Consider the following 27,990-nt stretch of genomic DNA (forward strand, 5'->3'; position numbering starts at 1 on the left):
AAATGTCCAAACAGGAAGTTAAGTGCTACCACGCCTGTCCTGTGGTTGTGCTGGAGCCAAGGGGTTTACCACCAGCTACCTTACAGGTATTGGCCATCAGCAAACACAGTTTACTGGTATGTTGAAAGAAGAGGTATAAAAGGACAATAAATAGGTTCTGGAAATACAGGAGGTGCATATGGACAGTTTCTCTGCACCTTTAGCACACTCTCTGCATTTGTGTTTGCTGCGGTTACTGTGAAACTGACAGCACACTTCAACATTTTAGTGTTCGCTTCCTCATGCACATGATTGCTTTATAACTGTTGTATAACAACCTTTGGATAGAGAGTGAAGGCAATACTGAACCGGTATCTAAAGCTTTGAGAGACACTGAGTTGTGACTGTTGTGATGTTCTTTAAAAGTAGACATTACCGACTTTATGATGATCCAGAAAACGTAAAAGAAGTATGTTAGACCAGTTTCTAAAGGGGCTTCATACATAAGGCTTAAAGTATCTAAGTATTTGAGTCTGGAAATAATTTTCTCAAATCTAAACTGAGTGTTGGACAGAGTCCAAGAATGCAGCACCACATTACATTTCATACATGTGTGGTATGTTGATCCAAATACCAAAGGTTTTCTTTTGGAAGCAACGTCTAAAAGAGTGAAAAAGTTTCTCAATCATGAGATGCACAGTTTGCATCACACTTTGCTGATTGTGATAAATACTTCTGGGTCCTGAAAGGTAGCTCATGACAAACAGCTCCAAGCCAACATCACATGAAAATACATTCTGAATCCCCCCCAAGTCCAGTTCAGGTAATTATGATCCACTCTTTGATCCATATACTGCTCGGCTGCCGGCCTCCAGACCGCGGTGCTACTTAAACACTTGTGTACTGTAAATTACATGGACAAAATGTAAGCTATTATCTGCACAATAAAAGCTACTTTGTGGTAGTTTTTCACAGAGGAATTCCACGTGTGGAGAAGGACGAATTCTGTCAAGAAGCGTGTATAATGGAGACAAGGTGTACACCATACTGAGGTTTGGGCAGTGAGCTGTCTCTGTCTCCGCCTCGTGCAGTTTGACATACCTCGGGCCGAACCGATCACTTTCCCAGACAAAATGGATTCGCCGGGCTAAATGACTATGCTAACCAACAGCCATGCGCGATAGTAATGACTTCCCAAGCTTGACAGGCAACCATGTGTTACAGCCAGATTAGACATCTTTACAGTTTGACCTCCTTCACGTAATTCCCAGGGAAAGTCCCAAACTGTTTTGTCCTCTTTGAGGTACCTGTGGAGGAAAGGAAAGAAGGATCAGGCAAACGAAAGCAAAAGGATTCTTTCTCATATTAAAGGCTAAAATGACAAAAATAATTTATTTTTCTATATTTAAAACCAAGAGCAGGACGTGTGCATGTACATTGCACTCGATCATGTGCTGTCATTCTTTAGAAACCCTACATGGAAGGATGTGACACCGCGAAAATGACTCTACTTCTCAAGGACCCCTGAGCATGCACATTGCACACGTGCAGTCCTTTGCTGTCATTCTGCAGAAACCCTATGCGGATTAATGTGACACGGTGAGTGTGACTGCATATCTGAGGAATCTATCCCGAGGACTTCGGCACATACCGACAAACCAGCCGTCATCGCACTTCTCCATGACGCTGACGAGATCTCCCTCCTGCAGCTCGAGCTCGTCCTCGTTCTGCGGCACATAACTGTACAGAGCCTGGAAACTGCAGCAGGGATGCAGGGATAAATTGGTAAAATTGCAAAGCTGAGAGGACACAGTGCAGATGAAATGGTTGGTCATGGTGTGAAACAGAAACTGAAGCACAGATCTTACTCACATTCCACAGCTGAGACGGCCCGGCTCCGGGCTGCTGCTGTGGGACTGGGGTTGCTGGGAAATGATGAAAGATTGTTTACTGGGGTGGGGGAGCAGTCTATGGACAGAGTCATGAGGGTGGTGGGACAAGGTGCTGCAGTACCTCACCGAGGTCTCAGCTATATTCAAGATTTCATTACACACTGCCTCCTAGTAGTAGTAGTGGTAGTGGGTGAAGTCGTCAGAGAAAGACACACAGTCCCGGAAGAGGCCGAGGTGAAGTTCAAAGGGGAGGCGAGGAGTTAGAGAGGGAGGGGAGGCGAAGGGCGAGACAGGAAGGTAGGTCCAGTGAGTAGCAAGGCAGAAAGGGAAGTGATCCGTTAAAAGCCGGGAGGAAAAGCAGAGGAGACGTTGGCGGAGCCCAGGAGGAAAGGCATGAAAAGGCAAGACACCAGGGTGAGAGAATGTAGACAGGAAACACAAAAGATTAGTTCATTTTTTTTCACAGGGTACTGTTCAGAATGAACATGCAGCATTTAAGGGAGGCTGACAGGTACAGCTTAAGGGAATAATGAGACATTCTGGATAAATGTAGTCTACTCTTGATGATGTGAGAAGATAGATTCTTCTCTCATTAAGTATCTGTTCAATATAAAGCTGAATACAGCAGCTGGTTAGCTTAGCTTATCATAAAGACAGAAAACAGGGGAAAATGTGTACAACAAAGTGTAAAACCTACAATTTACAGTTTTAGAGAGTAATTCACTGGATCATTTCCTGGCCAGGAGCAGTGACTTCCTGGTGCCAGAAAGAAAGGTGAGCTGTGAATGTGCGTTCTGAACGACCAAACTCGTTCTTTTTTGGTTTGTTCAAAGTGATTCAACTTAACTTTTTAACATTTTAATTTTTCCTCAAAATACACAGAGTTTGCAAGAGAGAGTTCATTCTAGCATCTAGATAATCAAATAAGCACATTAGCTGTTAATTAGTGAGCTTTCGAGGCGTCGGATTAGCTGTTTTCCACAGTTTTCAGTCTTTATGCTAAAATAAACTACCTCCAGCTTCACACTGAATAGACAAACACGAGAGTGACATTACCAAATGTCAAACTACTCCTTTAATGAAAGGGTAGTCCTCTGATCTCTCACATACTTGAAATGTAGCACAAATATGGAAGACATAATGGGAGTTAAAGATGATGTGTCTTTGATGGTGATGGGTTAAAAAGTTAAGCAGATGATGAAGTCACTTAACAAACTACATCCTACATATTTTTCTTCGCTGGAGGTCCAAGAAAACGCTGCACCAGCTTACCGCAAATGAGTTAACATTGTTGTTATCTTGGATGTCAAACAGCATCACAGGGCTTCTGGAGCTCCGTCCATGATGGCCAGCATCGTTCTTTACAAACTGCAACACAAAAATGTCAAATCAGCAGGGGGATTTCAAAATAAAAGCCTTTCTCTTGCGATCGCATCATGTATCCACCAGCTGTAAATATTGTCAAACTTCAGTCACAGTCGCAGGTTGTATTTCCCTGAAATTTCAGCCTCGCAGCAGCTTTTGAAACAGAAGCCAACACGTGAAACCTATAAATACTCACTAATAAATATGTCACTGTCCTAAATAAACATCCAACCTCCAAAGGCATCTCAGTTATCACACCTCTGCATGGAACAACAACATGCAAACAAATGCTGAATTTCTGAAGGGAAAGAGCTCTCAAATTAGTCCTGGAAATGCGGGCACTATCACTCCTCTCGAAGTCCTTCACAGCTGGGAAAGCTGAAACTCACTAAACAAACACCGCACTGTAAAACGTTTGTGTGTTAGTACTGTAGCACACGCACAACAACATGCAGACTTGCAGCCTAAAGTAGTGTGACAAGTTTTAACTTATTCTGCCTCCACTAAACCAGCAGATTCATCCCTCCATTGGGCTAAAATTAACTTCGGGTCACATCTACAAGTTAATCATGTCTCCCACACATCAATGCCAGCTTCAGTACTTCTTCAAACGTGTATTTTAGGGAATCAAAACTGTGGCCAGAAGCCCATGTTCCAGAGTGAGCCAGGGATGCAACACGGCACACCATGCAGAAGATACCTCTGCAGGGCTATTTCGCCTGCTGCCCGGGCCTGCGCGGCCCCTGTCCCCCTCCGCGCCTTCCCCCTCTGTCAGCTCCTTATCCCCCCTCAGCCAGCCCTCCAGCACCGGCCCGCCAGAGGGGCTCACGCTGCGTGACAGACGTGGCGAGGGAGGGGAGAGCAGGAAGTCCTCCCCCTGAGGTGGGGTGAACGTGAGGAAGGGGGTGGTTGAGCTGGGTCTTGGTGGGTAAGGTGGAGGAAGAGGGGAGGCAGCTGGGGAAGCCATGGGTGAGACGCAGTATGGGCTGCCGGTGATGGGAGGCACAGGGCTGGCAGAGAAGGGCGGGGGCAGGTACTCGCCGCAGCGGTAGGACACGGTGGGCAGCGGCGGCAGGGGAGGGGTCGGGGCGGCGGGAGGGCTCCCTCCTCCCACAGTCAGGGAGATCCACTCAGAGGAGACAGCGTGGACCTCGGGGGACACGGAGCGGCGGGGGGAGCGAGGGAGGGGCAGGGGGGAGGTGGTCAGGCGATTACGATACAGCTTTCGAGAGCAACAGGAATGTAGGAGGAGGAGGATGGAAACGAAAAGAAGAAAAGGAGATGAGGAAAAAGAAAGGAAACGAAAAGATGAGACAAATTCACTAGACATAACATTTCAATTAAAAGGTGGGTGTCGAGGTGAACATGGAAGAGAATTTCTGGATTCAGAGATGTAATGGCAAAAAAAACATTCGTTCAGCTATTCTCTGCATCCATAAATGTGACCTCAAACTGATGCCAGCTTGGCTCCGAATCCCTACCTGAGGAGAAGCAGTGGTGCTGCGTTGTGGCGACTGGCTGACAGGAGGGTCAGGATACTCCACTGCGTTCTTGACGCGGGGTCGTCGGGCCACTTCCACGTAGGTGACGGGGAAGATGCCTTGGCGGTTGGTGCCTGATATTTTGCCTTCATACCAGTTTTCATCAACTCTGCGAATCAGCGTGATCCTCTCTCCCTGCAGGTACGATTTTTGTAGGTTCAGATCATTGTTGAGGAATGAAGCATGAATAACAAAAGAATAAACGTATCCCTCTGTATAAGATAACCCAAGTTCTACTCCATACCTTTCTGAAGGACATTTCCACCACTGTGTCCCCGGTGAAGTTGAAGCGTGCGATAGCCTCCCCGTACTCCAGTACCTGCACCGGGACACTTTTCTTTGGCTGGGCTTTCTCTGTGGGGGGAAGGAGCTGGGGAAGGCAACAAATAACAAAACTAGTAAGAAAATACAAGTTAATTTGCACTGTGCAGTAGAAAGGATATGCAAAATATCTCTAAAACTGCCATCAAGAATTACATAAAACATTTACTCAGGGAAAATCTAAACAATTAAAACGATAAACTGAAAAAGTCATTATTTCAATAACTTAGCCTGGTTTTTCTTCTTGTACTAATTACTGTACTCACGTACTTACAGAACTCACATACCTCAACATAACTTTGAGGGAAAATGCCGACTCTTCCATGATGTTCTCCTTCATACCAGTTTTGATCCACCTGACGAATGATGTAGACAATGTCTCCCTTCTGAAACGGTAACTCCCTACAAATGTTCCAAAGAGGTTAGTTAATGTACTCACATAACATAAGAGAGGTAACAAACAATTTTACAGTTTGAAAGTTAAATGTGACTTCATGTAGACTTGTGCTGCACTTCATAACTAACCTTATGGGTGATATTTGTTCACATTTGAGCAGAAGTTAAATGAAAAAGACGTTAAATCTAGTAAAACTATTATCCTAAACAGTCAGTTCCTGTGACTGTATGATGTTTGGGCATCATACAGTCAGAAGTTGCTAAATCCATCTATGAGATACACAATATAACAGAATCATTAATGCCTCTACAATCTAATGCAATCCAGCTCAAAGTGTTTAAGGTGTTATGTCCACCTCTACATACATACAAACTCAGATTATTTCCACTTACTTTAGAGTTTCTGCTCTGAAGTCAAAGCGAGCCATGGCTGGAGTTCTCTGTGTAGATAGAAAAAATGAACTTTTGTTTTAAGCCTACAACTAAGTAAATATTACTCTTGACATTGTACTGAGTCAAAGACAGCCATTCAAAAGACTTAACATCCTCGTGAACCAACAGCTTTGTCACCTGTTGGTTACTGTATTCTCTGGGCTGTCATCTGTGTGCAAAGAAAAGATTCTTCTGGAATTCACTGAGAGCTGTAAATCTGTCCTTTCAGTGTCGCCTGAACATAAATATTGGAGCAATGACAGGAATGAGGTGCTTGTGACTGACTGGGTAACTTGTCCTCTGGAGCATACTGGTGAGAAACTACTGTTGGACGTTTACTGTGATACGGGCCTGCCAAGAAAAAGCAGGCACACCTTGGTAAACACAACAAGGGTGCAACTAATACCAGTTACCCTGCATCTAGATACAGAGCTCGTAACCTGAGGCACTGTGGAAGTGAAGTCTGAAAGTCTACTGGAAATATTCAGCGATGAACTCAAGAAATCGTTCTGTGCCTTTTCTCACTGCTGTGGATTTTTGACCCAGAGAAGAAAGCCATCTGTGTCTGCAGAAGTCCCACTGACAAGCCCTTGGTCCCCTCGCAGCCTGACTCACACACAAACTGACAAAGCATCTGCCGTCTTTTTTCCTGCTTACAGAAGGATAAGACACGGCCCTGTATTGTACCTCTATGCCCGATTTCCTTTTCTCTGTGTTATCTGTGATGTTGAGCAGATCTCCGAAGCGCTCGTTGGTGATGAACTGGTGGTGCGTTGGGACAATGCCTGTGTGTCGCCTGGATGCTGTGTCAGCCTCTTCCTGTTCCCGCTTCAGCCGCCGCTGCTCCTCCAAGATTTTCTGCCAGGAAACCAGACTCAGCCGTTTGTCCCTCCAGATATGCTTCTCTTCTACTCTTTTATTCATGTGACACATTCTTTGTTATGTATAATGAATGATTTTCACATTCACAAGACAGCTCTCTTTGCTAAAACATTGTCAGTGAGGTGCAATTTATGAAACTTTGAAATTCACCTCTTTGTCCCCATGACGCCTCCGCAGTACTTCATCCTGGCTCTCCCCGTGAGCTGGAGACGAGTCTGAAACAGGAACAGAAAGAGGATTACGCTGTGACGCATTTTTACTGACAGCTTCAAGTCACATGAAATTCAGGAGCAAAACTTTTCAAATTTAAGATGATGATATTGCAGTCAAACTCCTTAATTCCAACAATCATAAAAATACAATATAACCATGCATGCTTTAACTGAACACCATAATCTCTGCAACACTAAAACAAAAAGCACACACGCACATCCAAAAAGCCAAATGTATTCCTGCATGCACATAGGAATGAACACATAATGATCCAATGTGTGTTCATGACAAAACAAATGCAGGAAAGAAAATATGAAACCTGCTGTATCTTGGTCAAAAACATAAACAAGACATCATGGTTTTGCTGATCGACCAACCAGGATACATAATTTCCTGAAAATTCACCTTAATTATTTAGCTAGACATCTTCGTGACTAAACCCCCGCCCCCCACACCACCATAGATGTTTCATTCTGTGTCCCTGCATGGGCCACAAGAAACAACTATCAATGATTCAGCTTTGAGTCTGATGTACCGGCTGTTATGTGAATGAAATCAAAGCAGGGAACATCCTGTCTGGCTAAAACAAACCTTTCATAGTGAGAGAATGAAAGATGGCAGATGTAAATTGTTCCCAAAAGAAGAAAAAAAACAGATACAGAGATGGTGAGACATCAATTTGAGAGAACGTATGCAATGTTCTATTACAATATCCTGTTTAAACATTACAGAGGAATGCTGGGATTGCAGTTAAAAGGTAAGACTTTTAAAGTCATTGCCTGTGTAAGCACAAGATTTGACATCTCATTGTGGATCTTGTCTTACACCGTAATGATGCAATAAAATGGAGAATTCGTACTGTATCGATGTAATGCTTATGCAGGCTCTAGCACTCTTGCATACAACTCAAATGTGATGTCACCAGGAGATATATACATTACCAAAAGCTGCCTGAACCTCCTACAGTCACTGAAGTGTTTTGGTGCGATTGCGGTACCATACTGATTCACAGTGAAATGGAAGAGCACCAGACAGCACACTCAGAATGAGATGGAGGCTTCCCTGTCACTTTGTAAACACACCACACAGACTAGAGATGGAGGGTGGCGGCGTCGCTTTGTGGAGAAAAGGGACACAAGGTGAAGAGAAAGTCGGGATAAATGAGTGACCACAGAGGGAGAGAGAGGAGGGTGACAGTGGTGAAGGGATGGAGATAGCCACCTCTGCGGTGAGCTGCCAGCGGCTGCAGTAGGTTCCCGTTGGCGTCCAAGCCCTGCCCGTTACTCAGGTGGTCAGTGTCGCTTCCCTCCCCGTTGCTCAGCCTCTCCAGGACCTCCAGGGAGGACAGGCGCTGGGGGATCAGAGGTCTAAGCTCAGGAGACAAAGTGCAGGGCCTCTGGGCGCCCGTTGTCACCTTGGTGGCTAACAAGGTCCTCCGAGTTTGGTGGGACTGCAGGTTCTTCCGTAATCTGAAGGGAGCAGGGCCCATGAGGAAGAGGTTCCCAGGAAGTGTGGTCTTCTTCTCCAGAGGTGGTGGCCTCTCCTGTTGGATGGTGGCCTGCTGCCTCTCGTGCCTGAGGATGGTGGTGAAGCGGGTGTAGGAGGCCGGGCAGGAGCCTTTGCATTTGCTTGGTTTGAGGAGATGCTGATGGTTTAGGTGGTGCAGGAGGTGGTGGTGGTGGTGGTGGTTGTGGATATAGTTGTGTTGTGGAGGGGAAGCTGTTAGCAGTGCAGAGGGACTCTTTGACCCGCTGACATTTTGCTGGTTCAGTTCTGGGGGCCTTTTACTGAAAATCTGCTCAACCTCAGCTTCAGTGTTAGAAGGGGACTCAGTCCTGACGTTGTGTCCGTCCTCTGAGGAGGAAGCAGCCTCCTCCACGCTCACACTGCCTGGTGACAAGGCCTCCTCTGCACAGCTCTTGCCCTCTAGCTCCTCTGGGGAGCAGGCATCCGTGTGGTTGGCGTCAGCTACCAAAAGGGACTCCGCTGACACTGCAGACGCCATGTAGAGGTGGGCGGTGCTGTGGTTAGGGCTGTGGCTGTGGCTGGAGTGCAGGGTGGGTAGGGAGGAGGAGCGGCAGGGAGCAGAGCTGGACCGCTGGATGATCATTTCAAACTCGCTGACCCGTGACGACACTGTTTCCCGTGGAATGTTACCCCCGTCATCTGCCTCTGACCTTTCACCCCCGTCGGCCTTTGACTTCTCAAACAGAGACGCCAAGCTGCGGACGCTGCCGTGGGGGCTGCAGCCGGCCGAACTGGGCCGCTGGATGTGATGCATGCTCCGGTAGAGGCTGGAAAACTCAGATGCGCTCCTCCTAATTGCAGGGGAAACATTCCTGAGGCCGTCCGCACACTCTGTGCCACAGCTGGACTTAGAGTCTGAATGTTGCCCACTCTCCCTTTCCTCTGCTCCTGCAAAGTTTGTGTCACATGGCCCAGTGTACAGATCCTCACAGCTGTGGGCCTTTGGGTGTCTGACAGCTTTAGTCCTGCTTTCCTGACTGTCACCACTGGGCGGCAGCAGCTTGGGCTTGAATTTAGACGGCAGGATTTGGGGTATGCAGGCTTTGGCAGCAGATAGAGGCTTCATACTCTTACACTGGTTACCTATTGCATTACTGGCAAGAACCGATCGACTATTTACAGAGGAGCAGGGTGAAATTATATAGCCATTCCCACCTTTATAATCCACTGGCAAGCATGCAGGACAACAGAATAAACAACATATTAGATTACAATGGTCACAGGTTCACACACACTAAAACAGAGTCAGGCACATTTCTAAAGTAAAGAGCAAGTTCTATCAAAAGTAGATGAGAAGAGGAAGCAGACTTGATGCGTTGTGCATCAAGTAATAGATGACTTATACTAACAGCATGGCACTGAAGTGAAGAATTATGCTTTGTAAAAATGTAACAGGGGAGGAAATTCACTAGTAGATTCTTGCATTATCAATATCACTGTAAACAGCAACATAACAAGTGAAACATAAAGTATCAAAACAGCAATATGCCATGAAATGTTATGTGATGTTGGAGGTCATATAGGAATTCTCAACACTGACTGCACTATCAGTACGATTTTAACAACAAAAAAGAAGAGACCAATTCAAATCTTTTCTGTGACGTATTTCCCAGTTGTTTTGGGGCTGAAACTTTCTCCCACATGACTGCTGCCTGTCACACTGTAACCTCCTACATATACTCTTCTCTTCTACTTTTAGCAATTAGACAGGTGGCAGCGGTGATAAATGGCCCGTGGCAACACTGTTAATACACTACTCCTCTGCTTGGTTGTAAATAAAAAGTGTATCCTGATTCAACCTGCCTTTCAACCTAAAATATGACTGTAAACCTCAGAGAGTCAGCTCTTGGCTGTAAGTCAGTTCCTTTCTGTAGTATGCTTGTGATAGCACCACAGATGGCACCGGGAAATGACACGACATTTTCACATGCTGTGAGACACTTCAGTAGCACGAGTGACCCATCTGTCACATTCATATCTATGAGAAAAACACACAGCGAGGAAGTAAACTAGACTGTGTCCACGGCGTGTGGCAAGTAAAGAGCTCTGGCTAGTGAAAAGCCCTTAAGGAAGTTCTTTAAAACACAAAGATTAATACAGATTTCATGAGCACAAGACAGAAACACATGATGAAGTGTTTGGTTTCTTGCACTTCTGGTTATTTCTTTGGCCAGGAGGCTAATGTAGGAGCATGCTAGTCAGTTGACTGGAGTGTCTCCATTTACTGCTCCACAATTCGACTGGGTGAAAGCTGAAACAACTTCCTTCATATCTTAAATGATTCCTCTTTTAAAATATTCAGATTTTTTAGCTGAAATACACCAAGCTTTAACTCTGAGTGTCCTTTTCTTAAACTTATATCTGTTGTGTGTCCTTCCAGATGTAATGACATGTATTGAGTCACGCTGTCCCTTCCTTTCTCTTCCTTATGTCTCATCTCATCTCCTCCCCCAGCGCTTCTCTTCTCATGTCTGCAGGCATTCCAGCCCCTGACCTCACACTGACAGCTGACTTCCTCATACCTACCCACCCTCTGTGTCCCTCCTGTTTATCTCACCCCTGTCTGGTCGCCGGGCTGTGAAGAGCACAGCTCTGTTTATCTCGCTCGTCCCCCTCTCATCCATCCCCTCTCTGGCCCTCTGCTCCCTGGCGCTGGAACGCTCTGGAGTCTTGCCCTAAGCCTGCCTAGCGACTGGCTGCTCACAACTGGAGCAAGAGGGGGAAAATCCCCAAGGTTAGCTTCCATCGACTTAGCAAGACAATCTCACTCCCTCCATGAGTTTTCCAAAGCAGTTTGATGAAAACATCCATGGCATCAATAATGAATCAAAAGCTGCTTGGGAAATGAATGCTGCGAGGTGACTGGCCAATGCTGTGAGGTCTGGGAGCAAAGAAAATGTGTGGATTCCAACAGAAAGGTAAACGGAAACACATGTATCCCTGTCTGACACTTTACAGGGTCCAACTTCAGTGTCTGTAACTCATTGGTTCTGTCTCAGCAGGAAAGGCCTTTAATGGCCTGCTGTACTGTCTACGCCCCACATCCACATCCATAAATCATACACACACTTGCCAGTTTACTGGCCACATATGTAAAGTGGCTGGTATCCTACCTTTAGAGGAGGAGGAGCTGCCTTGGCGCTTATTTAGGGCCCGCAGACCTTGTAAGGGAATGTCGCCGCCCTCCAGGACAGTCTTGTAAACATGGCGGTCGCATTCTGGAGCCACAGGCTCGCTCGTGGATGATCCACTGTCCTTCTCCACCTCGCTGTGTCCAGACTTGCTCGAGGAGCTAGACAACGGTGAGAGGAACGCAGACAGCTAGTTAAACACAGTCGAATCCATTCAGAGAAGCTGTGTTACATGTTTTTATGATAAACAGGGGCATGTTAATTGGGTAATGAACTGTCATATGGTTCTTATTTGCTGTATCTTGAGGTAATTCCTGTCTTCGCAGACTCGTGGGAGACTAAATAATGAGAGACAGAAAAAGCCAAACTTGAGAAAAAAAAGTGCAGAATCTGGAGGCTGATGTTGGGACAACGCACTGGCTACCACACATATCTTAGCATTCCAGAGAGGCCAACAGGACAGATTTCTATAAATATTCTCTGAACATTCCCACATGGTGCATCAGCCCCGTCATGCACCTGTACAACTCTCACGTTTACTCTCTTTCACATGCTGCTCATGAGTTACACATACTGCTCCTCTGTTTGTACAAACATGGCCATTAAACTGACAGAGTCTCCATGGTCATCTGGGTGTGATGAAACCCAACCAAACCCTTTCTCACTACTGTTAGGAAAAAGAAGAATGTATTTTCCAAAATGTGTTTTTACATCGGCAGCATTGCCAAGTCGCACTTTTATAAGCGTGCACAAATGTATGGATACATTACTCTCCTTGTTAGCTACATGAACAAGAAGCTCTTTCATAGCTGTTAGGAAAAACATGTGCATGGCGAAGAGCCATGAAAATCGTGTTGGCTCTAGGTAACCTACAAGAAGTCACATAAATGCTATACAGGAAATCTGCAGTACAGGAACCACACGAGATTTAAGACAATCTCTGAAAACAGTCAGTATGCTGCCAGTCACAGTGCCTTCTGCAGGTTCACTGTAATGTTTATCTAATTTCCTGGAATGATGAGGAGCTCCCTTAGATTTTAAGTATGAGTGTGTTCTACTGATATATAGCAATTTTCCATAAACTTTAAAACTATGCACTAGATATTTTATCAGTCTTGCATATTTCTAAGAGATAAACAAAATCATGCACACACACATTTAGTTATGGGTTCATTCATTCATCTAAAGACACTGTCACATGTGGTTTTGCATTTTTACAATGAAATGGTGTCTTTACTAGAACGTTCTTCTCGTCCCGTGTCTGATTTCAAACAGACACCAACGATAAAAAGCTTCCTGCCCTAAATATATGTGCCTTTGAAGGAAGCCAGTTTATGACTCCAGGTTTCCTTGGAAAAGTTTGGGTGAGTGAACTAAAGCTACCACTTCATCAGGAGCCTCCGCCTTTAAAAAATTAACAACGAATCAGTGGATTAAAAAGTTGTATTGGAAATCTCTTTTCATTGACTTGGCGATGGTAACATAACGATTGTAGCAGATGGAGAGCTCTTAGCAGAAATGGAGGGAGACGTTTATTTTCCCTGGACTGTAGTGTGAGACAGTCACCATTTCTTGGTCCTAAATTCCTTACATTTTATGACACAAACAAAAATAGAAGACGTAAATCTCAACAGACAAAAACAAAAAAGATCAAGGGCTCGGCAGGCTTTGTTTTAATGACAGCTAGCATCCTCTTTCATAATCCAGTTGCCGGTCATAGTTCAGTGCACACACCCATTCAGAAGGAGATAACGGTTTTTAAGTTATGCAGCAGCTGGGTGAGTTCTCTCTATCCCAGTGACATCCAGGTTGCTGTCTTTAAATAAATCACCACATAGCAGTCATGTCTCAACACTACAACCACCCACCCTCCCTTAAAAAACACCACGAAATACAGACAGAGGACACGCTGTTCTTGTAGCTTTTTGCCTTATTAACAGGATCTCCTCAGGAAGCAGGAGTCCCCCCGCTGTATGTGGGCGAGCTCTACAGGGTGGAGAAATCTCTCACTGACATTTATCCTGCCTTAAATAATCATCAACATGCTGGAAGGAGGAAGCAGGATTCAAAGCACAAGTATTCAAATACGAAGGAGAAGCATGGACTTACTACTGCTGCAGGTCGGAGGCTGTTTCCAGGGGGCTGAAAGAGGGGGCACTCTGCAACAAACCAAACAAAGAAGTCATTGATAGATCCACAGGAAGGTCTCCTCCAGCTAGAACAGAGGCAGGAGCATTAGCTATGGCCAGATTCTCTCTTCTTTTCCTCTCTGGCGTTCACTCGCTGGTCTGGGTTTTTGTCTCGAGCAGCCGGGGTTCTTAGCTTCTCTGGACTGGGCTTGGCATGGAGGAGTAAGCGTGTGTTTTGGCCTGCATGCAAGTTGGAGAAAACAGGCGGCAGTGAGGATAGTGGAGAGGTGTGGGGGGGGTTGGTGGGCGTGCATCGGTCAGGGGGCGCCCATGCGGGGAGGGGGCTGTCACAGGCTCAGCCAATGGGCTGCTGTCTCCCAGTGAAGCCGTCTCTTTTGTCTGGTATTGAGTCACTCTCATTACCACTGGACCAGACCGGGGGACAATTAACCAGCTGGTGGTGCAAGCAGGCCGAATTACACACACACACACACACACACACACACACACACACACACGCACATACACATTCATACATACACTCAACATTCTATGTCACACATTGAAAGTGTCAAAAAGAGACAAAAATGCTATACTGACAAAGTACAGAACACAGTTAAACATATTTGTTGTGGAAACACACAGACAAGGACAAAGATGAGCAGAAACATAAAGGTAGAAAGAAATAAAAAGTGACTGAATAGATGTTTAAAGGAATAAAAGAATAAATCTAGTTGGTATTTAGGAGCAGACATTCAGATCTAGATAGCAGATCTCCAAAATACAGGGGTGGTCGCCAGCACCCACTAGCATTTTGAATGGTTTAGAGCCAACTAATTTTAGCCCACTGTTTCTGTTGCTTTCCTCTTTTCGGACGTCACAGCAGGTAAAAATAACAGACGTGACACAGGCACTATGAATAAGAGCACAAGTGTTGTTTGCAAATACGATTGCACAATCCCCATCCGAGCCACCCTGGCCCTGCTGTTAATACCACATCCACTTCCCCACAGCGTGGCCAAGCCTCCGTTTCCCACACCGATGACCAGACAAGGAGCATTCTCAACAGCTCATTTGCCACAACATGCCTTTCCACTTAGTTGCCAGGGCAGGGCAATCATTAATAACCTTTCAGAATAAATGCCTATCTTTATAAGAACAGAACATCAGACTGGCAGGTCTATAGTCTGATCTATTTATAAAACCAAATGTTCCATGTCGACTCAGGGAACACGCGAGTATAATCTGTAGCTCTTCCTTGCTCTGCCACATCTTGTATCCCCCTCAAATCTGATATCGGGGGGAGAAGATAGTGTCCTCTGACAGCCCTGGGCAACTGGGCTTACATACACAGCATCAGTGGAGAGTAAACAGGAAACAAGCGTGGAAGGCTTATCTGGGGTAAAGGAATGGAATCTTAATCTGGTTATTTACAAAATGCCTGAATAGTGTGAGTTTCTGTGAACCTTTCTTTATGTAAAAGGGTAAAACTCTTCAAACTAATCCTACACTGATATCACTTGGTGTGGTCTATCAGATGAAGACGCACACAGAGGATGAAACGACTCGTTTAAAGCAGCAACAGGGTGAAATGTCCGAAGCTGTATATGGACATGAATGAAGGCCTCAGTGAGTCAATGGAACACAGATGACAACGTTTCTGCAGAATTTCCTGTGCATGTTTCCTAACAGGTGTCCCCCCCGCCACCAGCTACTCAGAGCTCCGGCTCCTGTGTGCCGCTTTCATATTCAAAATAGCAATCATGACTAGGTCATGGTAACATGAATCTCATTCTTTCCAGTACCTTATTTGTGTTGATATATACTCATGAAAACAAACAGCTCCCCCAGTGTGAATGGCCTGTTATAGCCATGTGCGGCCCTCATCTCATCTCTGCTAAATGCTTAAAGGTAAAGGTTAAGTGTGTAACAGAGGTTAAATATGAAAGCACAATGAGCTGGCGGGCTTACGGAGTTGCCTCCTTTAGAAAATGTCAGGTGGTGGGGGGCAGGCTCTACGTAACTCAGCCCTGAGACAGTGTGGCAACAGCCACCTCGTCAGCATATGCTCGGCAGATGGAGTCACTCTGTCGGTTGTAGGGGGCCAAAATGCTCTTCCAAACCATAGTTATGTGTGGAATCCCAGCTCCAGCTAGCCATGAATATCGATGAGCCTATGTTTGACCGTAACTGTCACTGGATGCGTTTCCAGGCTCCTCTGGAACCTAGAAGTTGTTAATATTAATCATGAGGAGCATTACTGCGATTATACACAGGTGTCACTCTTACTCAGTGGCTATTAGGTGACTAGAAGTGGCCACTGGCGGATGAGTAATGATGATTTGACAGAGTGAACAAGAAGAGAAATTAGTGCAGTCTTGCAGGATTATCTAACGTATTACTTACAGTAAGCCTGCTTGTTAGAGGTATTTGGTTGACAACTGGCTAATTAGCAGTGTGAAACCACAAAAAGACTTATTAAGATGTGGATCAATGGAATCAGATGAACTTTTAATACAACCAGGAAGTTTCCCCTTATTATAATACTACTGGTACTTTATAATTGTCATTACAACACTACTAGCCATTAGTAGAAGTGGCTCTCCACAGCACTTTGAAGGTTATTAATAAAGAAGCTAGCTGGAGTAGAGCCATGCGGATCTAGCTCTTCATCTGGGCCCTGACCGCTGTCATTTTTGCAGACTTCCATCCATATCTCCCAGTGAGTACTAATATGTCAATCAAACTCCAATGAGCCAGTGTGTCTGGCTAGGCCTTAAGGTCAAATACTGCACATACCAGGTGCAGCTTTAGAAGTGACTTTGACATTAAGCAGGAGCCAGTCATCAAGCCGAGCTCATCTGGCAAACATCCAGGCTGCCATGAGACAGAGTCGGCCGCCTCCGCTGCTAAACCTCCTCCACATATACACCAACAGGAGACTCAGCCTCTGAGTCTGACTGATGCTAGGACATGACCTCACGCCGTAGTTACACCTCATGTGATCCAGGGTGTGGCGGTGTGACTCTCACTGACAGAGAGCGAGGACACCCAACATCTGTTTGTGGGCAGCCAGTGCCACGCTTGTCTGGTGCCAACTAAGGCCAGAGGCATGGATTTGTCATGACACCGTACACTGCTTCAGCATGCCTGCGCCCGCTTGGATACCCTGGTAAATATACCAGATAGGAGACAGGCAGCAATTATTATTTCAAGGGCTGGGGATTATCCTGGAGCCTAATGCTCGCGTGGACTGCAGCCTCTCCAAGTGAAGAGTGACTTCTGGATGAATCATCCGGTCCAGGCCTCTGGCTTATGATATGTATTCTAGTTGGCAGGGTTTGTTCAAAATGAACAAAACAAAGGGTTCCTCTTGGGTGTTGAGTTAACGAGATGGAGGAACAGGGATGCCACAGTTGGCAAGAGATCGCAGGATCCTGTTGTAAAGGAAATATGACAGCGATAAACTCACAACAGCCCTTTGATAATTTAATTATCATGGGCACCTGTGCTACAACTGGAGTATAATAAATCCCAATCAATAATCAGCCTCATTATATAGTCATTATCTAAATTGCACAGATTAAAACCCATAGTAGTCAGACAGTTTTGTATTGCCTGAGCTGATTGTGCTCACTCAGCCTCGCAGATACAGAGAAATTGCTGAGAGGCACTTTTGAAGATGGTGAAAATAGACCTCAGTCGACTGTTTTAGACACAACTGGGGACAAAATCCTTTCAAATTGTATGAGTTGATGGTGGAATGACAGTAGCTACATCAAGTGCTTTGCTGCAGATAGGATTGCTGATGGAAGTCCCGATGAAAACAGTGAAAATTTAAAGTAGACGGAGAGATTATGATGAAAAAAATAGGGATGCATAAAAGTTGATAAGTAGTTGGTTTCATTCAGCCACATTGATGGGACACATGGTAGTAAATTTAGTTCAAGAGGAAACACATTTTCCTCTTATGCATGCCGTCACATAATCTTTTATGTGCACGATGAATTAAAAAATCACTGAGCACAATATTACAAGTGACAGTGGGAGTAGAAACTTAAGTAGTCCTTATAGACAGACACAGTTTGCTTAGGCATTATTCGAACATGGATGTTATCACATGCAATAAAATACAACATACTGTCACTTTAAAGACAGCGACCACTTACCGATTTGTCAAACTCCATCTCTGAAAAGAATTTATACCAAGGCTCATTCTCTAAATCTACATCTTCTGGACTTACATCCTGAGTCTAGGGGCATGGCAACGAGAAGAGGAGGAGAAAGACAAAGAGAAGACAGTTCAGACAGCACAGAATATACACACCAAGGTAATGAGCCTATCAGACATTAATGAAAGAGCCAATGTTTGTGCCTGACACCATAAAGTAATCAGTAACACTGTAGGTGAAGAAGAAAACTGAAGAAGATGACTACTGAAGTGAATTAAAGGACAGGTTCACATTTTTTTCATGCAAAGTTTTATCCTACAAGAATACTTTTATGCTTTGGAAAATCATGTATTTGCTCACTCCTTCTAGACAAGTAATAGTTTGAGACTTTTCCAGTCTTTGTGCTAAGCTAAGAGGCTGCTAAGTCTAGCTGTATATTTAATGGATGGATATAAGAGTAGTATCAATCATAAAAACTCATTCTTATTAGTATATATTCTACACAATACTCACATACGCATGTGTACATTAAAAAAAGTGACAGGTGACAGTAATTGTGTCGTTGTTGTGCTCCTATACATGGTGTTAGTGTCTCTCCACTGGAGCTCAGCAAGGAAACACTGTCCAAATAAATGCAAAAGGTATTTTGTACTAAAAAGACTTCAGCTGTGCTTCTGAATGTAATTTTGCATTGCTTCCATTGTATGTGCAGTATGTACAGGAGGAGCAACGTCAGTCACTAAAATCTGTGTCATTGCAAATATTGGCACATCCTTTACCCATCCTTTAAGCAAATGTTTAAAGTGCTGTGTTTTAATCTGTTATTATCTTTTTATTCCACTCTATCTAAGCAACATTGATGACTTTTTTGAGAAGCAATATTATTGTCTTAAAAATTCAAAACTTCAAAAACATTTTTGGAAGATATAAAGTAAATAAGTGCCAATGAAACTTTAAGCACTGGAGAGTAAAAAGAATGGATCTAATGCAGGAAATGGCACTGATCCATAATAACTGAGCTTGTAATTGAAAACAACAGAGTCCATTATTTTACGGCGGTCCCAGGATGAACTGGAGCGATCTCACTCTAATGAGTGCATTTGCTGCCACTTGGACCGGGCCAGATCTCGGCTAACAACATCCACTAGCTTGATGTAAATGAGCATCAGACGAACAATAATTATATAATCAACTAAGCACTTGATCACAGTACTGAACACCTCCATGTCCTCTATTACATAAGAGGGAAATATAAAAGACTTGAGACCTAAAACATCTATGTGTTCTCCTTTGGTAAATGTTACACTGTAGGTCTAAGCAGCAGCTGCCAATTATCTATTACATTTAACAAAGCTAGTCCTCAAAAGACAGCCCTCAAGGACACTGAGTAATGCCGCACCGTTTGATTCAGCACAAACTGTTAAGGTTAGAGATGAAAACGGGGTAGAGAGCATCAGACTTCCTCGCAAGAAAACACACAGGATCCATGTTTTGTGTCTGCGCCGGGATCCTCTCACACTGAGCGGATTCAGCCCAATAACCTCAAATTGAAAATGGGAAGACAATGGCTATCCTTGAAAGTGATACTCTCCTGCTGCCAAACGGGATCATCTGTCACCGCAACGGGACACCCTTGAGGAATGTGGTGCACATGGCGATTCAGGCTACACATACGTCGCCCCCCCGAGCTGTTAGTGAAGCTGCCACCCGGGAGCTTAGATACAGAGGTGGTGCGTGGAAGGGGTGGATGGTGGGTGGAGTGGGGGACAGCTTACACAACATGCAGACAGAAAGGAGGAGAGAGAGAGAGAGAGAGAGAGAGAGAGAGGCAAACAGGCAGGCGTCTAGCATACCGTTCTCTCCAGCTTCAGCACCGACGATTTCCCCGGCTCGTACTCAAAGATGCTCTTGGGCTCGGCACGATACTTCCTGGTGTCTACCTTTTTATCCGGGGGCACCCACTCGTTCCTGTGGAGAGGCGCGTGTCAGGGAGGGGTGGGGTGCGGGATGGAAGAGAGCCAATCTTTATCGAGTAGTCTCCATGGCAACCAGCATAGGCTAAGATGTTTTTTTTTTTTTTTTTTCAATTTAAACATGACGTCCACCCTCATTATCCCCGCTCTCTCTCCTCATGTGCCTCTGTTTCTCTAATGATGCTATGACAGAAAATCCAATTCACCGTCGAGCCAAATCGGTAATCTGATCAGGGAAACGAGATTTGACCCGGTGACAAAAAACAGTGCAGCCTTTCCTGGGAGTATTTCTTAATGGACTATCAATGATGAAATTACTACTCAGGAAATGGACTAGAATAAGACTCTTAAATAAAAAAAATAAAAAAACAATCTTACACACATTCTCACCACTTTTTCTTTAACTACATATTTTGTGGAGTGTCAAGACCATCAAGCATCGTTTTTCAAAAATGGACAAAGACGTGTTTCCGAATGCACGCCATCATACGTAACCACTGAGGAAAAAGAGGAAGGTCAGTCCTCGACATGTCATCTGCAGCTCTAGTGGACAACAGTTTATCCTCCATCAGCTGTCCTCCTTCATCACCCTATCACTCATTTCTCTGAGAGCAGATCATCCTGTGTCAGTGCTGACATGTGTGTGGGGGGGTGAGACTAATCTAAACCTTGAGTGAAAAAACACAGGAGGACTCAGTAGTGGAAGCCACTGAAGACGTAATAACTTTTTGCTGATTTGCAATGGAGGGAGTTGCTTTTTTAAGGTTTTTTTTTTATGTCATGCTTTCTAGCACTGTGTGCAAATAAAGACCAACACAAACTGCTCATAACAAGGTACAGGTTTTTTCACATCATACACATTATGAAGTTTTTAACTTTTACATCATGACATTTTAAATATTCTGAGTTGTAAGCAGCTCCTTTCTTCACTAACAAAGATTAATAGTGCTTGTGTTAAATATCAAAGTTAATATCATAAGGAGCAGATGGAGGACACTGACCTATTGGCAGAAGGTTTGAGGGAGGAGGACCGTGTTGGCACAGGCATCGACCGGCCTCTTGAATCGACCTCAGCATCACTTTTCGAGCGTGGGACTGCTTTTACTGTAAACAGGCACATAAATATCGACAGACATCAACAGCATGATACTCAGCTGGATTGATGCATCAACTGAAACGGTACCAGTGTTTAAGTACATGCTGCAAGCTGAGTGTTAAGTCGAATCTCAATAAATACTTGATGTACTGTTTTTATTTTATTTCTAAATATGGTGTTTTGTACTTGAAGGAAAGCCAAAACTCACCATCTTTCAAGTAACCAAAGGGGGTGGGACCATCATCTGGAAAAAGGGGCAGACAACAATCCAAAATCATTTATCACAATCCTATTCATCTATGATCTGTTACTCACAAAAGAAATGAGCAAAGCACACAACTAAATAATTCATGAGGCATTAGAGAGACAATTTTCCTGTATTCTCCCCTCACACCTTCCATTAGACCCAGCATTACAGGGTCACAAGACAAGACACTATCAAAGTGTCAAATCAAAAGCACTTTACAGGAAGCATTACTGAGCTAAAAAGGGATCCAAGCATCAATGAGTGTCAAGGCTCTGAGTAACTAATGCGCTGTAAAGCAAAAAGGCCGTAAACGCCACATACAGGAAGATCTCTGTGGGGAGACGTTCACAGAATCATATCAGTCACAACTACACATGGAGGTAATCATGCAAAGCTGAGACTGAGAAATATACTGTATGTACATGGTGCAGCTGAAGAAGAAGAGTAAAAAGTCAGGCTGCTCTCTTTGCCCAAAGCTCAAACCATGAGCCTAAACCATCAACACAACACTGAATGAAGAAGCTTGTTTGGAGCAGAGCACAGACTGAAGGTTGTTTGCTGCCTCAGACGCTCAGCTTGCGGCAGAACAGCATAGCAAAGACTGCAGCAGCATCTAGTGGCTACAATAGTACACTACGGCAAAAGACTACTCGTGCTCTTCGGCGTGATGTCAATTCTGTCAGAATGAGCATTCGCGGATGACGAGATATTTGATCTGAAGCTTTTAATATCAGATGGTTAACAGCCAGAAGAGACAGGCCAGGAGTAACTGTTACAGTTTGTTAAGAGAGAGCAGACACTCCGAGGCTTCGTGCATCACCCTTGTCAACATGTCATCATCGGGAAGATGTTTGTACAGGTCGGCCTGTATAGAGCTATCTAAGTTTAAATGAAGATTTTAAAGGCCCATTCTGTATTTTCTTTTGTGACAATACTAATTACAAGGTACAGTAAATTCACAAACACAACAATGGTTGCAGGTTTTTTAACTTTTAACACCATAGTAAATTATTAAAGGGGTATTCCAGCAATTTAGTATTTCTCTTCAATAAAGTTGGGGGACTTTCAAGAGACAGACTTAAAAAGAACAGTTAACAGTGGTGCAGCAGAGTCTGAGATCGCCTGACCTTTTGTCCTTAGTATAGGCCAAGCTCCAAAAACCACTACATTTCCCATAAAATGATAAGCTACGCTGATAACTTTTAGAAATGCCTTGCAGAGTGTCTTTAAAGCTTCTTCAAGCTTATTGGAGATAACTCCCATGACATCATTAGGGTTAATTCTATTATTATTTTTCAACATAGTAAATAATTTAAAGCTTATCAGTTAATTAAAGAGTGTAAGTATAATTGTATTTTTTGATTTTTGGTAATGCTGCATTTATTTTAAATCACAGATTGTGCCTTTAACAGCATTTGTACCACTCGGTCCAAAGACCTTTTTCATAGCAGACAGGAAAATCACAGGAGTTACTAATAACATTAATGACGGCTCTGTTCCTGAAACTGAAGCACCTAAATAGAATTCAGCCCATCACTCATTTGATTATTCAGACCTATGTTTTTCCTACTGCAACATGTCTTCTGTGAAAAAGGCCTACTAAATCCAAAATGTTTAGTGATTTTGAAATTAAAGAAGAAAGTCTGCACGAAACCTGCAGTGTCTTTAAACCTCATGGAAATAGCAGCCCTATAGTATTGAGCAGACGACGGAAAAGATTAAGTAAAAGCCTTTCAAATACTTTGGCCATCTTGAGGATATGTGGTTTTGTACTTCCTGGACGGGTATGACAGATTAACATGCTCAAGTATTTGAAAGGGGCCAGTATGGCTGCAGATTAGTAAAGAGTGGAGTCTCTGCCATCGGATACCTTTTGATTTCATCTGAATGTCATAGTTCTCTGGGAAAATGTAGGTGGGGCGGTAAGGGTTTTCCTCAATAGGCTCTGAGTGCAGTGATGGAGAGACAGAGCACAGTGTGACATAACATACAAACACATAAAGAAACACACACAGGGACAGACAAACATGGTAGGCAACACTGATCAGACACACAGCAAGCGGAAGTGATGATTTTCTCTTACCAGGAATTCTGTGTATCTGTCTGAACATTGTCTTGTACCAGTCTTTGGACTTTTCAGTGTTCTGAAATTAAGACGTGAAGAGTTTTAATTTATGACAAATCGGAATACAAACGATATTTCGACTTTTCAAGCAGGAGACAGCAGAGACATTTGGACTTTTCAAACACAAGTGTAACCAGCGACATTAACAATGGCTGCACTCCATTAAGATGTGTATGCTGGCACCTAAATGGTACTGAGCCATCGTCAAAGTTATTAGCTACACCTGTGCTTCACCTGCTGTGACAAGGGAAGAGATAAAAATCATGCTACTGTTACAACAAAATGAGTGATGTGAAACGTTTACTGTCACATCAGCCCATACACCATCTGGATGAAACACCCACTGAACATCTGCAGTGAGTAGATTAGTCTTCATTGGACAGTAGGTTTTGTTGCTCACCCGTACAGGCACAATGGGCTTGTTGAGAGGACTGAGGACAGGGGAGTTCAGTGACAGCCGCAGCCTCTTCCAGTCCATATCAGGGACCGGACTGACTGAGTCTCTCCCAGGATCAGGACTTTTGTCCCTTTCTGGGGTTGGTTCTGTAACAAACAAACAAACAAACACAGAAAACATGTAAGCCAGGCAAAACTTACCAAACAGCACATTTCTGGTCAAATGTAAACAGTTTAGGCTCGGGGTCTGGTGTGAAGGCCATGGTAAAATCAGAGATGAGCACAAATACATAAAAACATATCTTGTTACAAATGACAAATACTTGCTCATAAAAGTCATCAAAATAAAATACAAAATAGCGGCATGTGAAAATGTTCTGATGGCCAGATGTGAAATGGCCAACCAGAACATTTTGGAGGAGGGAGGCTGTCAGTTCAGAGGTGCATGCTGGGTGGTTTCTCTCAGTCAAAGTGAAAATTGAGTATATTGAGTATATGAATTTTTCTACAGTTTAAATGTGCGGATAAGAATGTGTCTCATTTGAGAATAGAAGGACAAATCAAATAATGTATTTTAATCATTTAAAATGATTTACTTTTAAAAACACAAGTAGAAGCTCTTAAAGCGTTTTGTTTACATTATATTTTGTTTGTCCAGCAAAATACAAATTACGCTAAAGTCATTAAATATATATTTTAACTACATCTAAGTGAAATTAGTCCCATCTGTGGCTTAAATACAGTGAGCTGCAAACACAAAATTGTAGGAAATAAACAGAAGACACTTTTTTGCATCATATGCTGCATTTTGTGCACAACACATATTCTGTGACACTGAACACATCAAGACTTCCCATTTTACATATAACATTCACCAATGGTTCTATTACATATATCACAGAATGTGTTTTGTAACACAAAACAAGGTAGAATGAGTGAAGTCTGTCATTTCATTTCATGGTAATAAAGGCATTCAATGACCCTGCAGTAAACCTTGTAGCATATATGCAGCATGTGACACATGGTCCCCAAGAAGGAAATGTGCCAGGTGTCAAGTAAGTGTTAACCTTTACGTTGCACTGTTGCCATGTGGGCAATTAAAGTCTGGGCTGACCATGTCTGCAATTAGAAATACGTAGAATAAATAGAATGTGAACTGCAGAAAACTATACAGTAAAAAAAACAAAACAATGTCCATTGTAGCGGTTTGAGCCGGGGTGCCAGTCAGAGTCTGACAAAGATAATATTTTTAGTTATGCACCAGTCAACCCCACAAAGGACTCATGTCTTTCAGTACACGGTCCTTTAACAGCCACTAACAACCAGGTATTTCTAAACACAAGAATGTGAAGTCAATCACAGTGTGTTATACCGTCAGTACTCAATGCAAAGGTGCTAATCGCCACACCATGATGTTTCTGTATAGTCTGGCACATTCCTATTCAACAAATGAACATTAATAACATACTGAAGCATTAAACATGACTCATTCGCTTCACCAGGCTCGTAATGAACACATCTAGCCGGCTGTCAAAGCAGTAGGAGGGTGACAGACGGTTCAGTTGAAGAGCAAAAAATATTGCTATGTAATAAAACTGGGACTGCTGCTGGCCAAGTGTTAGTCCAAAAAAACAAATTACTCATGTCTGTTAGACATCACCAAGACCCCAGCGCATACCTTCGAAATGAGACAGATGCTTTAGCTGCTCTGTAGTAAGAGAAGGACAGACAAGGACAGGACAGTGAAATGTGACTAAGCGATGAAATAAAAATGAGAAAGCACTGGTTATTTGTAACACAGAGCAAGACGAGGCTAAATGGATCACAATACAAGACTCAGTTGCTAAGAGTACCACAAAGCTCTGCTGATAAAATGACACACAGACACGTTAATTGATGCTCACGACAAACTTGAAAGATTTTGGAATCTCTTTCTTGATGCTCCTCATCCCAACTCACAGACCGGTGTGCTCACCTCTGTTGTGTTGAAGCAGGACTATGGTGGGGTTAACTGTGCTAGTGCAGGGATAAACAGAGCTGGAGGCCGATGTGATACAGTTCTGAATGTCAGTGGGGGACGGAGCCTGATTTTCCTTTATGCTTTCTGGTGAATTGGCCTGAAAGTAACAGAAAATATACGGTAAAATTCATAAAAGACCTCAAAATAAAGAGACCCCACAGTTCTCATAATTGTAAAACCACAGAGAGCCAAACAAAGATCCAGTGTTAAATGGGGTGGAAGCAAACGTACCTGGCACTGAGTGTTGTTTACAGGAGGTAAATCAGCTGTGATGTTGCTGCCTCCCTCAGCCAATCCTGCTTTAGAGCTGTCTCCATTAATCTGGCTTGTCCAGCCACCTAAAAAGAGTCCAGAACTCTCTCAGTTTGGAAGCCAGCGCAGCAAGAATAAAAAACACTGAGGATGACACTAAAAAGTACAGTATTTCAGTGAACCACAAAACCAAAACAGCTCATTGCTGGTCAAATAAATCTTCATTTCATCCCGCAGGGCGTGAATGCTTTCCTTGGTGGTGTTCATGCACAGAGATGTTAATATGCCCAGGAAAGAAAAAAAAAAAAAAAAAGATTCTCCCACAATCTCTGAACTTTGTCACCAGAACAAAGCGCCTATTCAGTGAGCTGCAAAGGCCGTTTGTTCCAATGGCCTTTATATTCAGGCTCTACAACAATTAAAGCATCTCCCCAAAAGCCTTGGCCAGCCTCCAGTCCGCTTCCAATGTGCTCTACGTAACAAACAAGCCCACAGTCAAGGCTCCCTGCTCCAAAGTGCAGCGTAGGCAGGCCGCGACAAAAAAGCTCTTTGACAGTCCCATGAAAATATGAGCAATCGCCCTTTAATCACGACGCTGAGTGTGCCCGGCAACTGAGCATACACTTCAAAACATGACTAGTTATATAACCCTGACATCAAAACAGAACTCTGAGAGGCATGTGAGGAATTTTTACAACTAAAGAAGATGATGAAATGCTGTCGAAATTACAGCAACATTCACATTCTCTGTCCACATTCAACAGTGACCTGTCCGGTTTTTCACACGGCCACGCAACTATTACTGTCCTCTAAATATTTTTGCATCATGTGGAGGGTTGTTATGAAACAGCTGTGGCACTCGCTCGGACTTACTTGGCGTTGTGATGACATTTGGCTCTTCGCTGATGCAGCCCTCGTCATCTATGTGGACGAGGGTGGCCCTTAGGGTGACGACTCCTTTCCCTTTGCACACTCTGCTGGGGTCCAGATCTGAAGGCATTCAAAATAAGAGTCTCACTTCCACAGCTCGTCATCGTTCAGGCATAGCGGTCTTATCTATTCGGTATTCTCAGAGAGGGCTCCTGCTTCACAGCTGCTGGGAATTCAAGTTATCACTACCTCCTGCCCCAAATGACCAAAATAGAACAAACCAGGCCATCAAATTAATATCCTACTGTCCTGTAAAACTAATTGCCTGATCGCACTATCAGAGCTGGAAGTAGAGCAGCTGGAGGTTGTCCTGTCTCAACACAGGTTATTAAAGTGACGCCACATCGTTAACAAGACAGTTCTGAAAGTTTTGCTCGTGAGTGTGAGGTGTCCCACAGTTAGTAGACCCTGAAACATTGATGAGGCGGAGGGATACGTCACCTGCGGCAGGAATCAGGTCAGGAGAGCCTTTCATGGTTTTCAGGGGCGTGATCCTGACAGCGCACACCTTTCGAGGACCTGATGGGACTTCAATACACCCATCCACAAACACACACACACACACACACAAAGACAGGGAGACAGGAGACATCGTTTAAATGTAAAACCACCCCCTTTGGAGGAAAAAATGTAGAAACAGATACAAGGAATGTGTCTTTGTGCTCCATCAGCATCCAGTTATTAAACCAAAAGCATTATAACTACTCCATGGTACTTCTATGAATTAGGCCTGCTGGATTGTTTGTTGAATGAAATGACTCACTGGGCGATGCGCTTGGTGTTATGCTGCCCTCTTCTGGGGAGCCCTGGAGGAGAGACACAGGGATGCAAATATTCAACATAGTGTTGTCAAGTACAATGAGCTGATATCTGGGAAGTACACAGCACATAAACACAAGTAATCTATCATTAAACATCAGCCCTCAGATACACAAAGGTAATCACATGTCACAGTCAAATCACCACTGATG

The 27,990-nt window shown here is 43.9% G+C and overlaps 1 protein-coding gene across 1 annotated transcript; it reads right to left on the reverse strand.

The window, feature by feature from the left end:
- Positions 1-421: 421 nt before the first annotated feature.
- Positions 422-27,821, reverse strand: LOC139210507 (sorbin and SH3 domain-containing protein 1). The gene is made up of 27 exons (XM_070840510.1): positions 27,783-27,821; positions 27,461-27,547; positions 26,963-27,079; positions 26,069-26,175; positions 25,793-25,934; positions 25,496-25,525; positions 23,822-23,964; positions 23,380-23,440; positions 23,167-23,241; positions 21,258-21,293; positions 20,955-21,057; positions 19,834-19,948; positions 17,978-18,061; positions 13,789-13,838; positions 11,662-11,840; positions 8,243-9,715; positions 6,959-7,023; positions 6,614-6,784; positions 5,888-5,934; positions 5,386-5,500; positions 5,022-5,147; positions 4,718-4,912; positions 3,937-4,458; positions 3,144-3,239; positions 1,852-2,039; positions 1,631-1,737; positions 422-1,286 (listed from the first exon to the last, which is right to left on the reverse strand). Exons 2-27 carry the CDS (start codon positions 27,492-27,494, stop codon positions 1,219-1,221), a joined length of 4,449 nt encoding a protein of 1,482 aa, XP_070696611.1. The 5' UTR covers positions 27,495-27,547; positions 27,783-27,821; the 3' UTR covers positions 422-1,218.
- Positions 27,822-27,990: the final 169 nt, after the last annotated feature.

The sequence above is a fragment of the Pempheris klunzingeri genome, chromosome 12, assembly GCF_042242105.1.
Source record: "Pempheris klunzingeri isolate RE-2024b chromosome 12, fPemKlu1.hap1, whole genome shotgun sequence".
Taxonomy (NCBI): domain Eukaryota; kingdom Metazoa; phylum Chordata; class Actinopteri; order Acropomatiformes; family Pempheridae; genus Pempheris; species Pempheris klunzingeri.

Excerpts from the sequence above, each read along its gene's own strand:
- LOC139210507 (XM_070840510.1), bottom strand. The coding sequence starts at position 27,494 with ATGAAAGGCTCTCCTGACCTGATTCCTGCCGCAG. Across the intron at positions 11,841-13,788 it reads GCCTCCGACCTGCAGCAGTA|CTCCTCGAGCAAGTCTGGAC; the intron begins GTAAGTCCATGC and ends ACCGTTGTCTAG. Across the intron at positions 7,024-8,242 it reads GCTGGCAGCTCACCGCAGAG|ACTCGTCTCCAGCTCACGGG; the intron begins GTGGCTATCTCC and ends TTCCTGTTTCAG.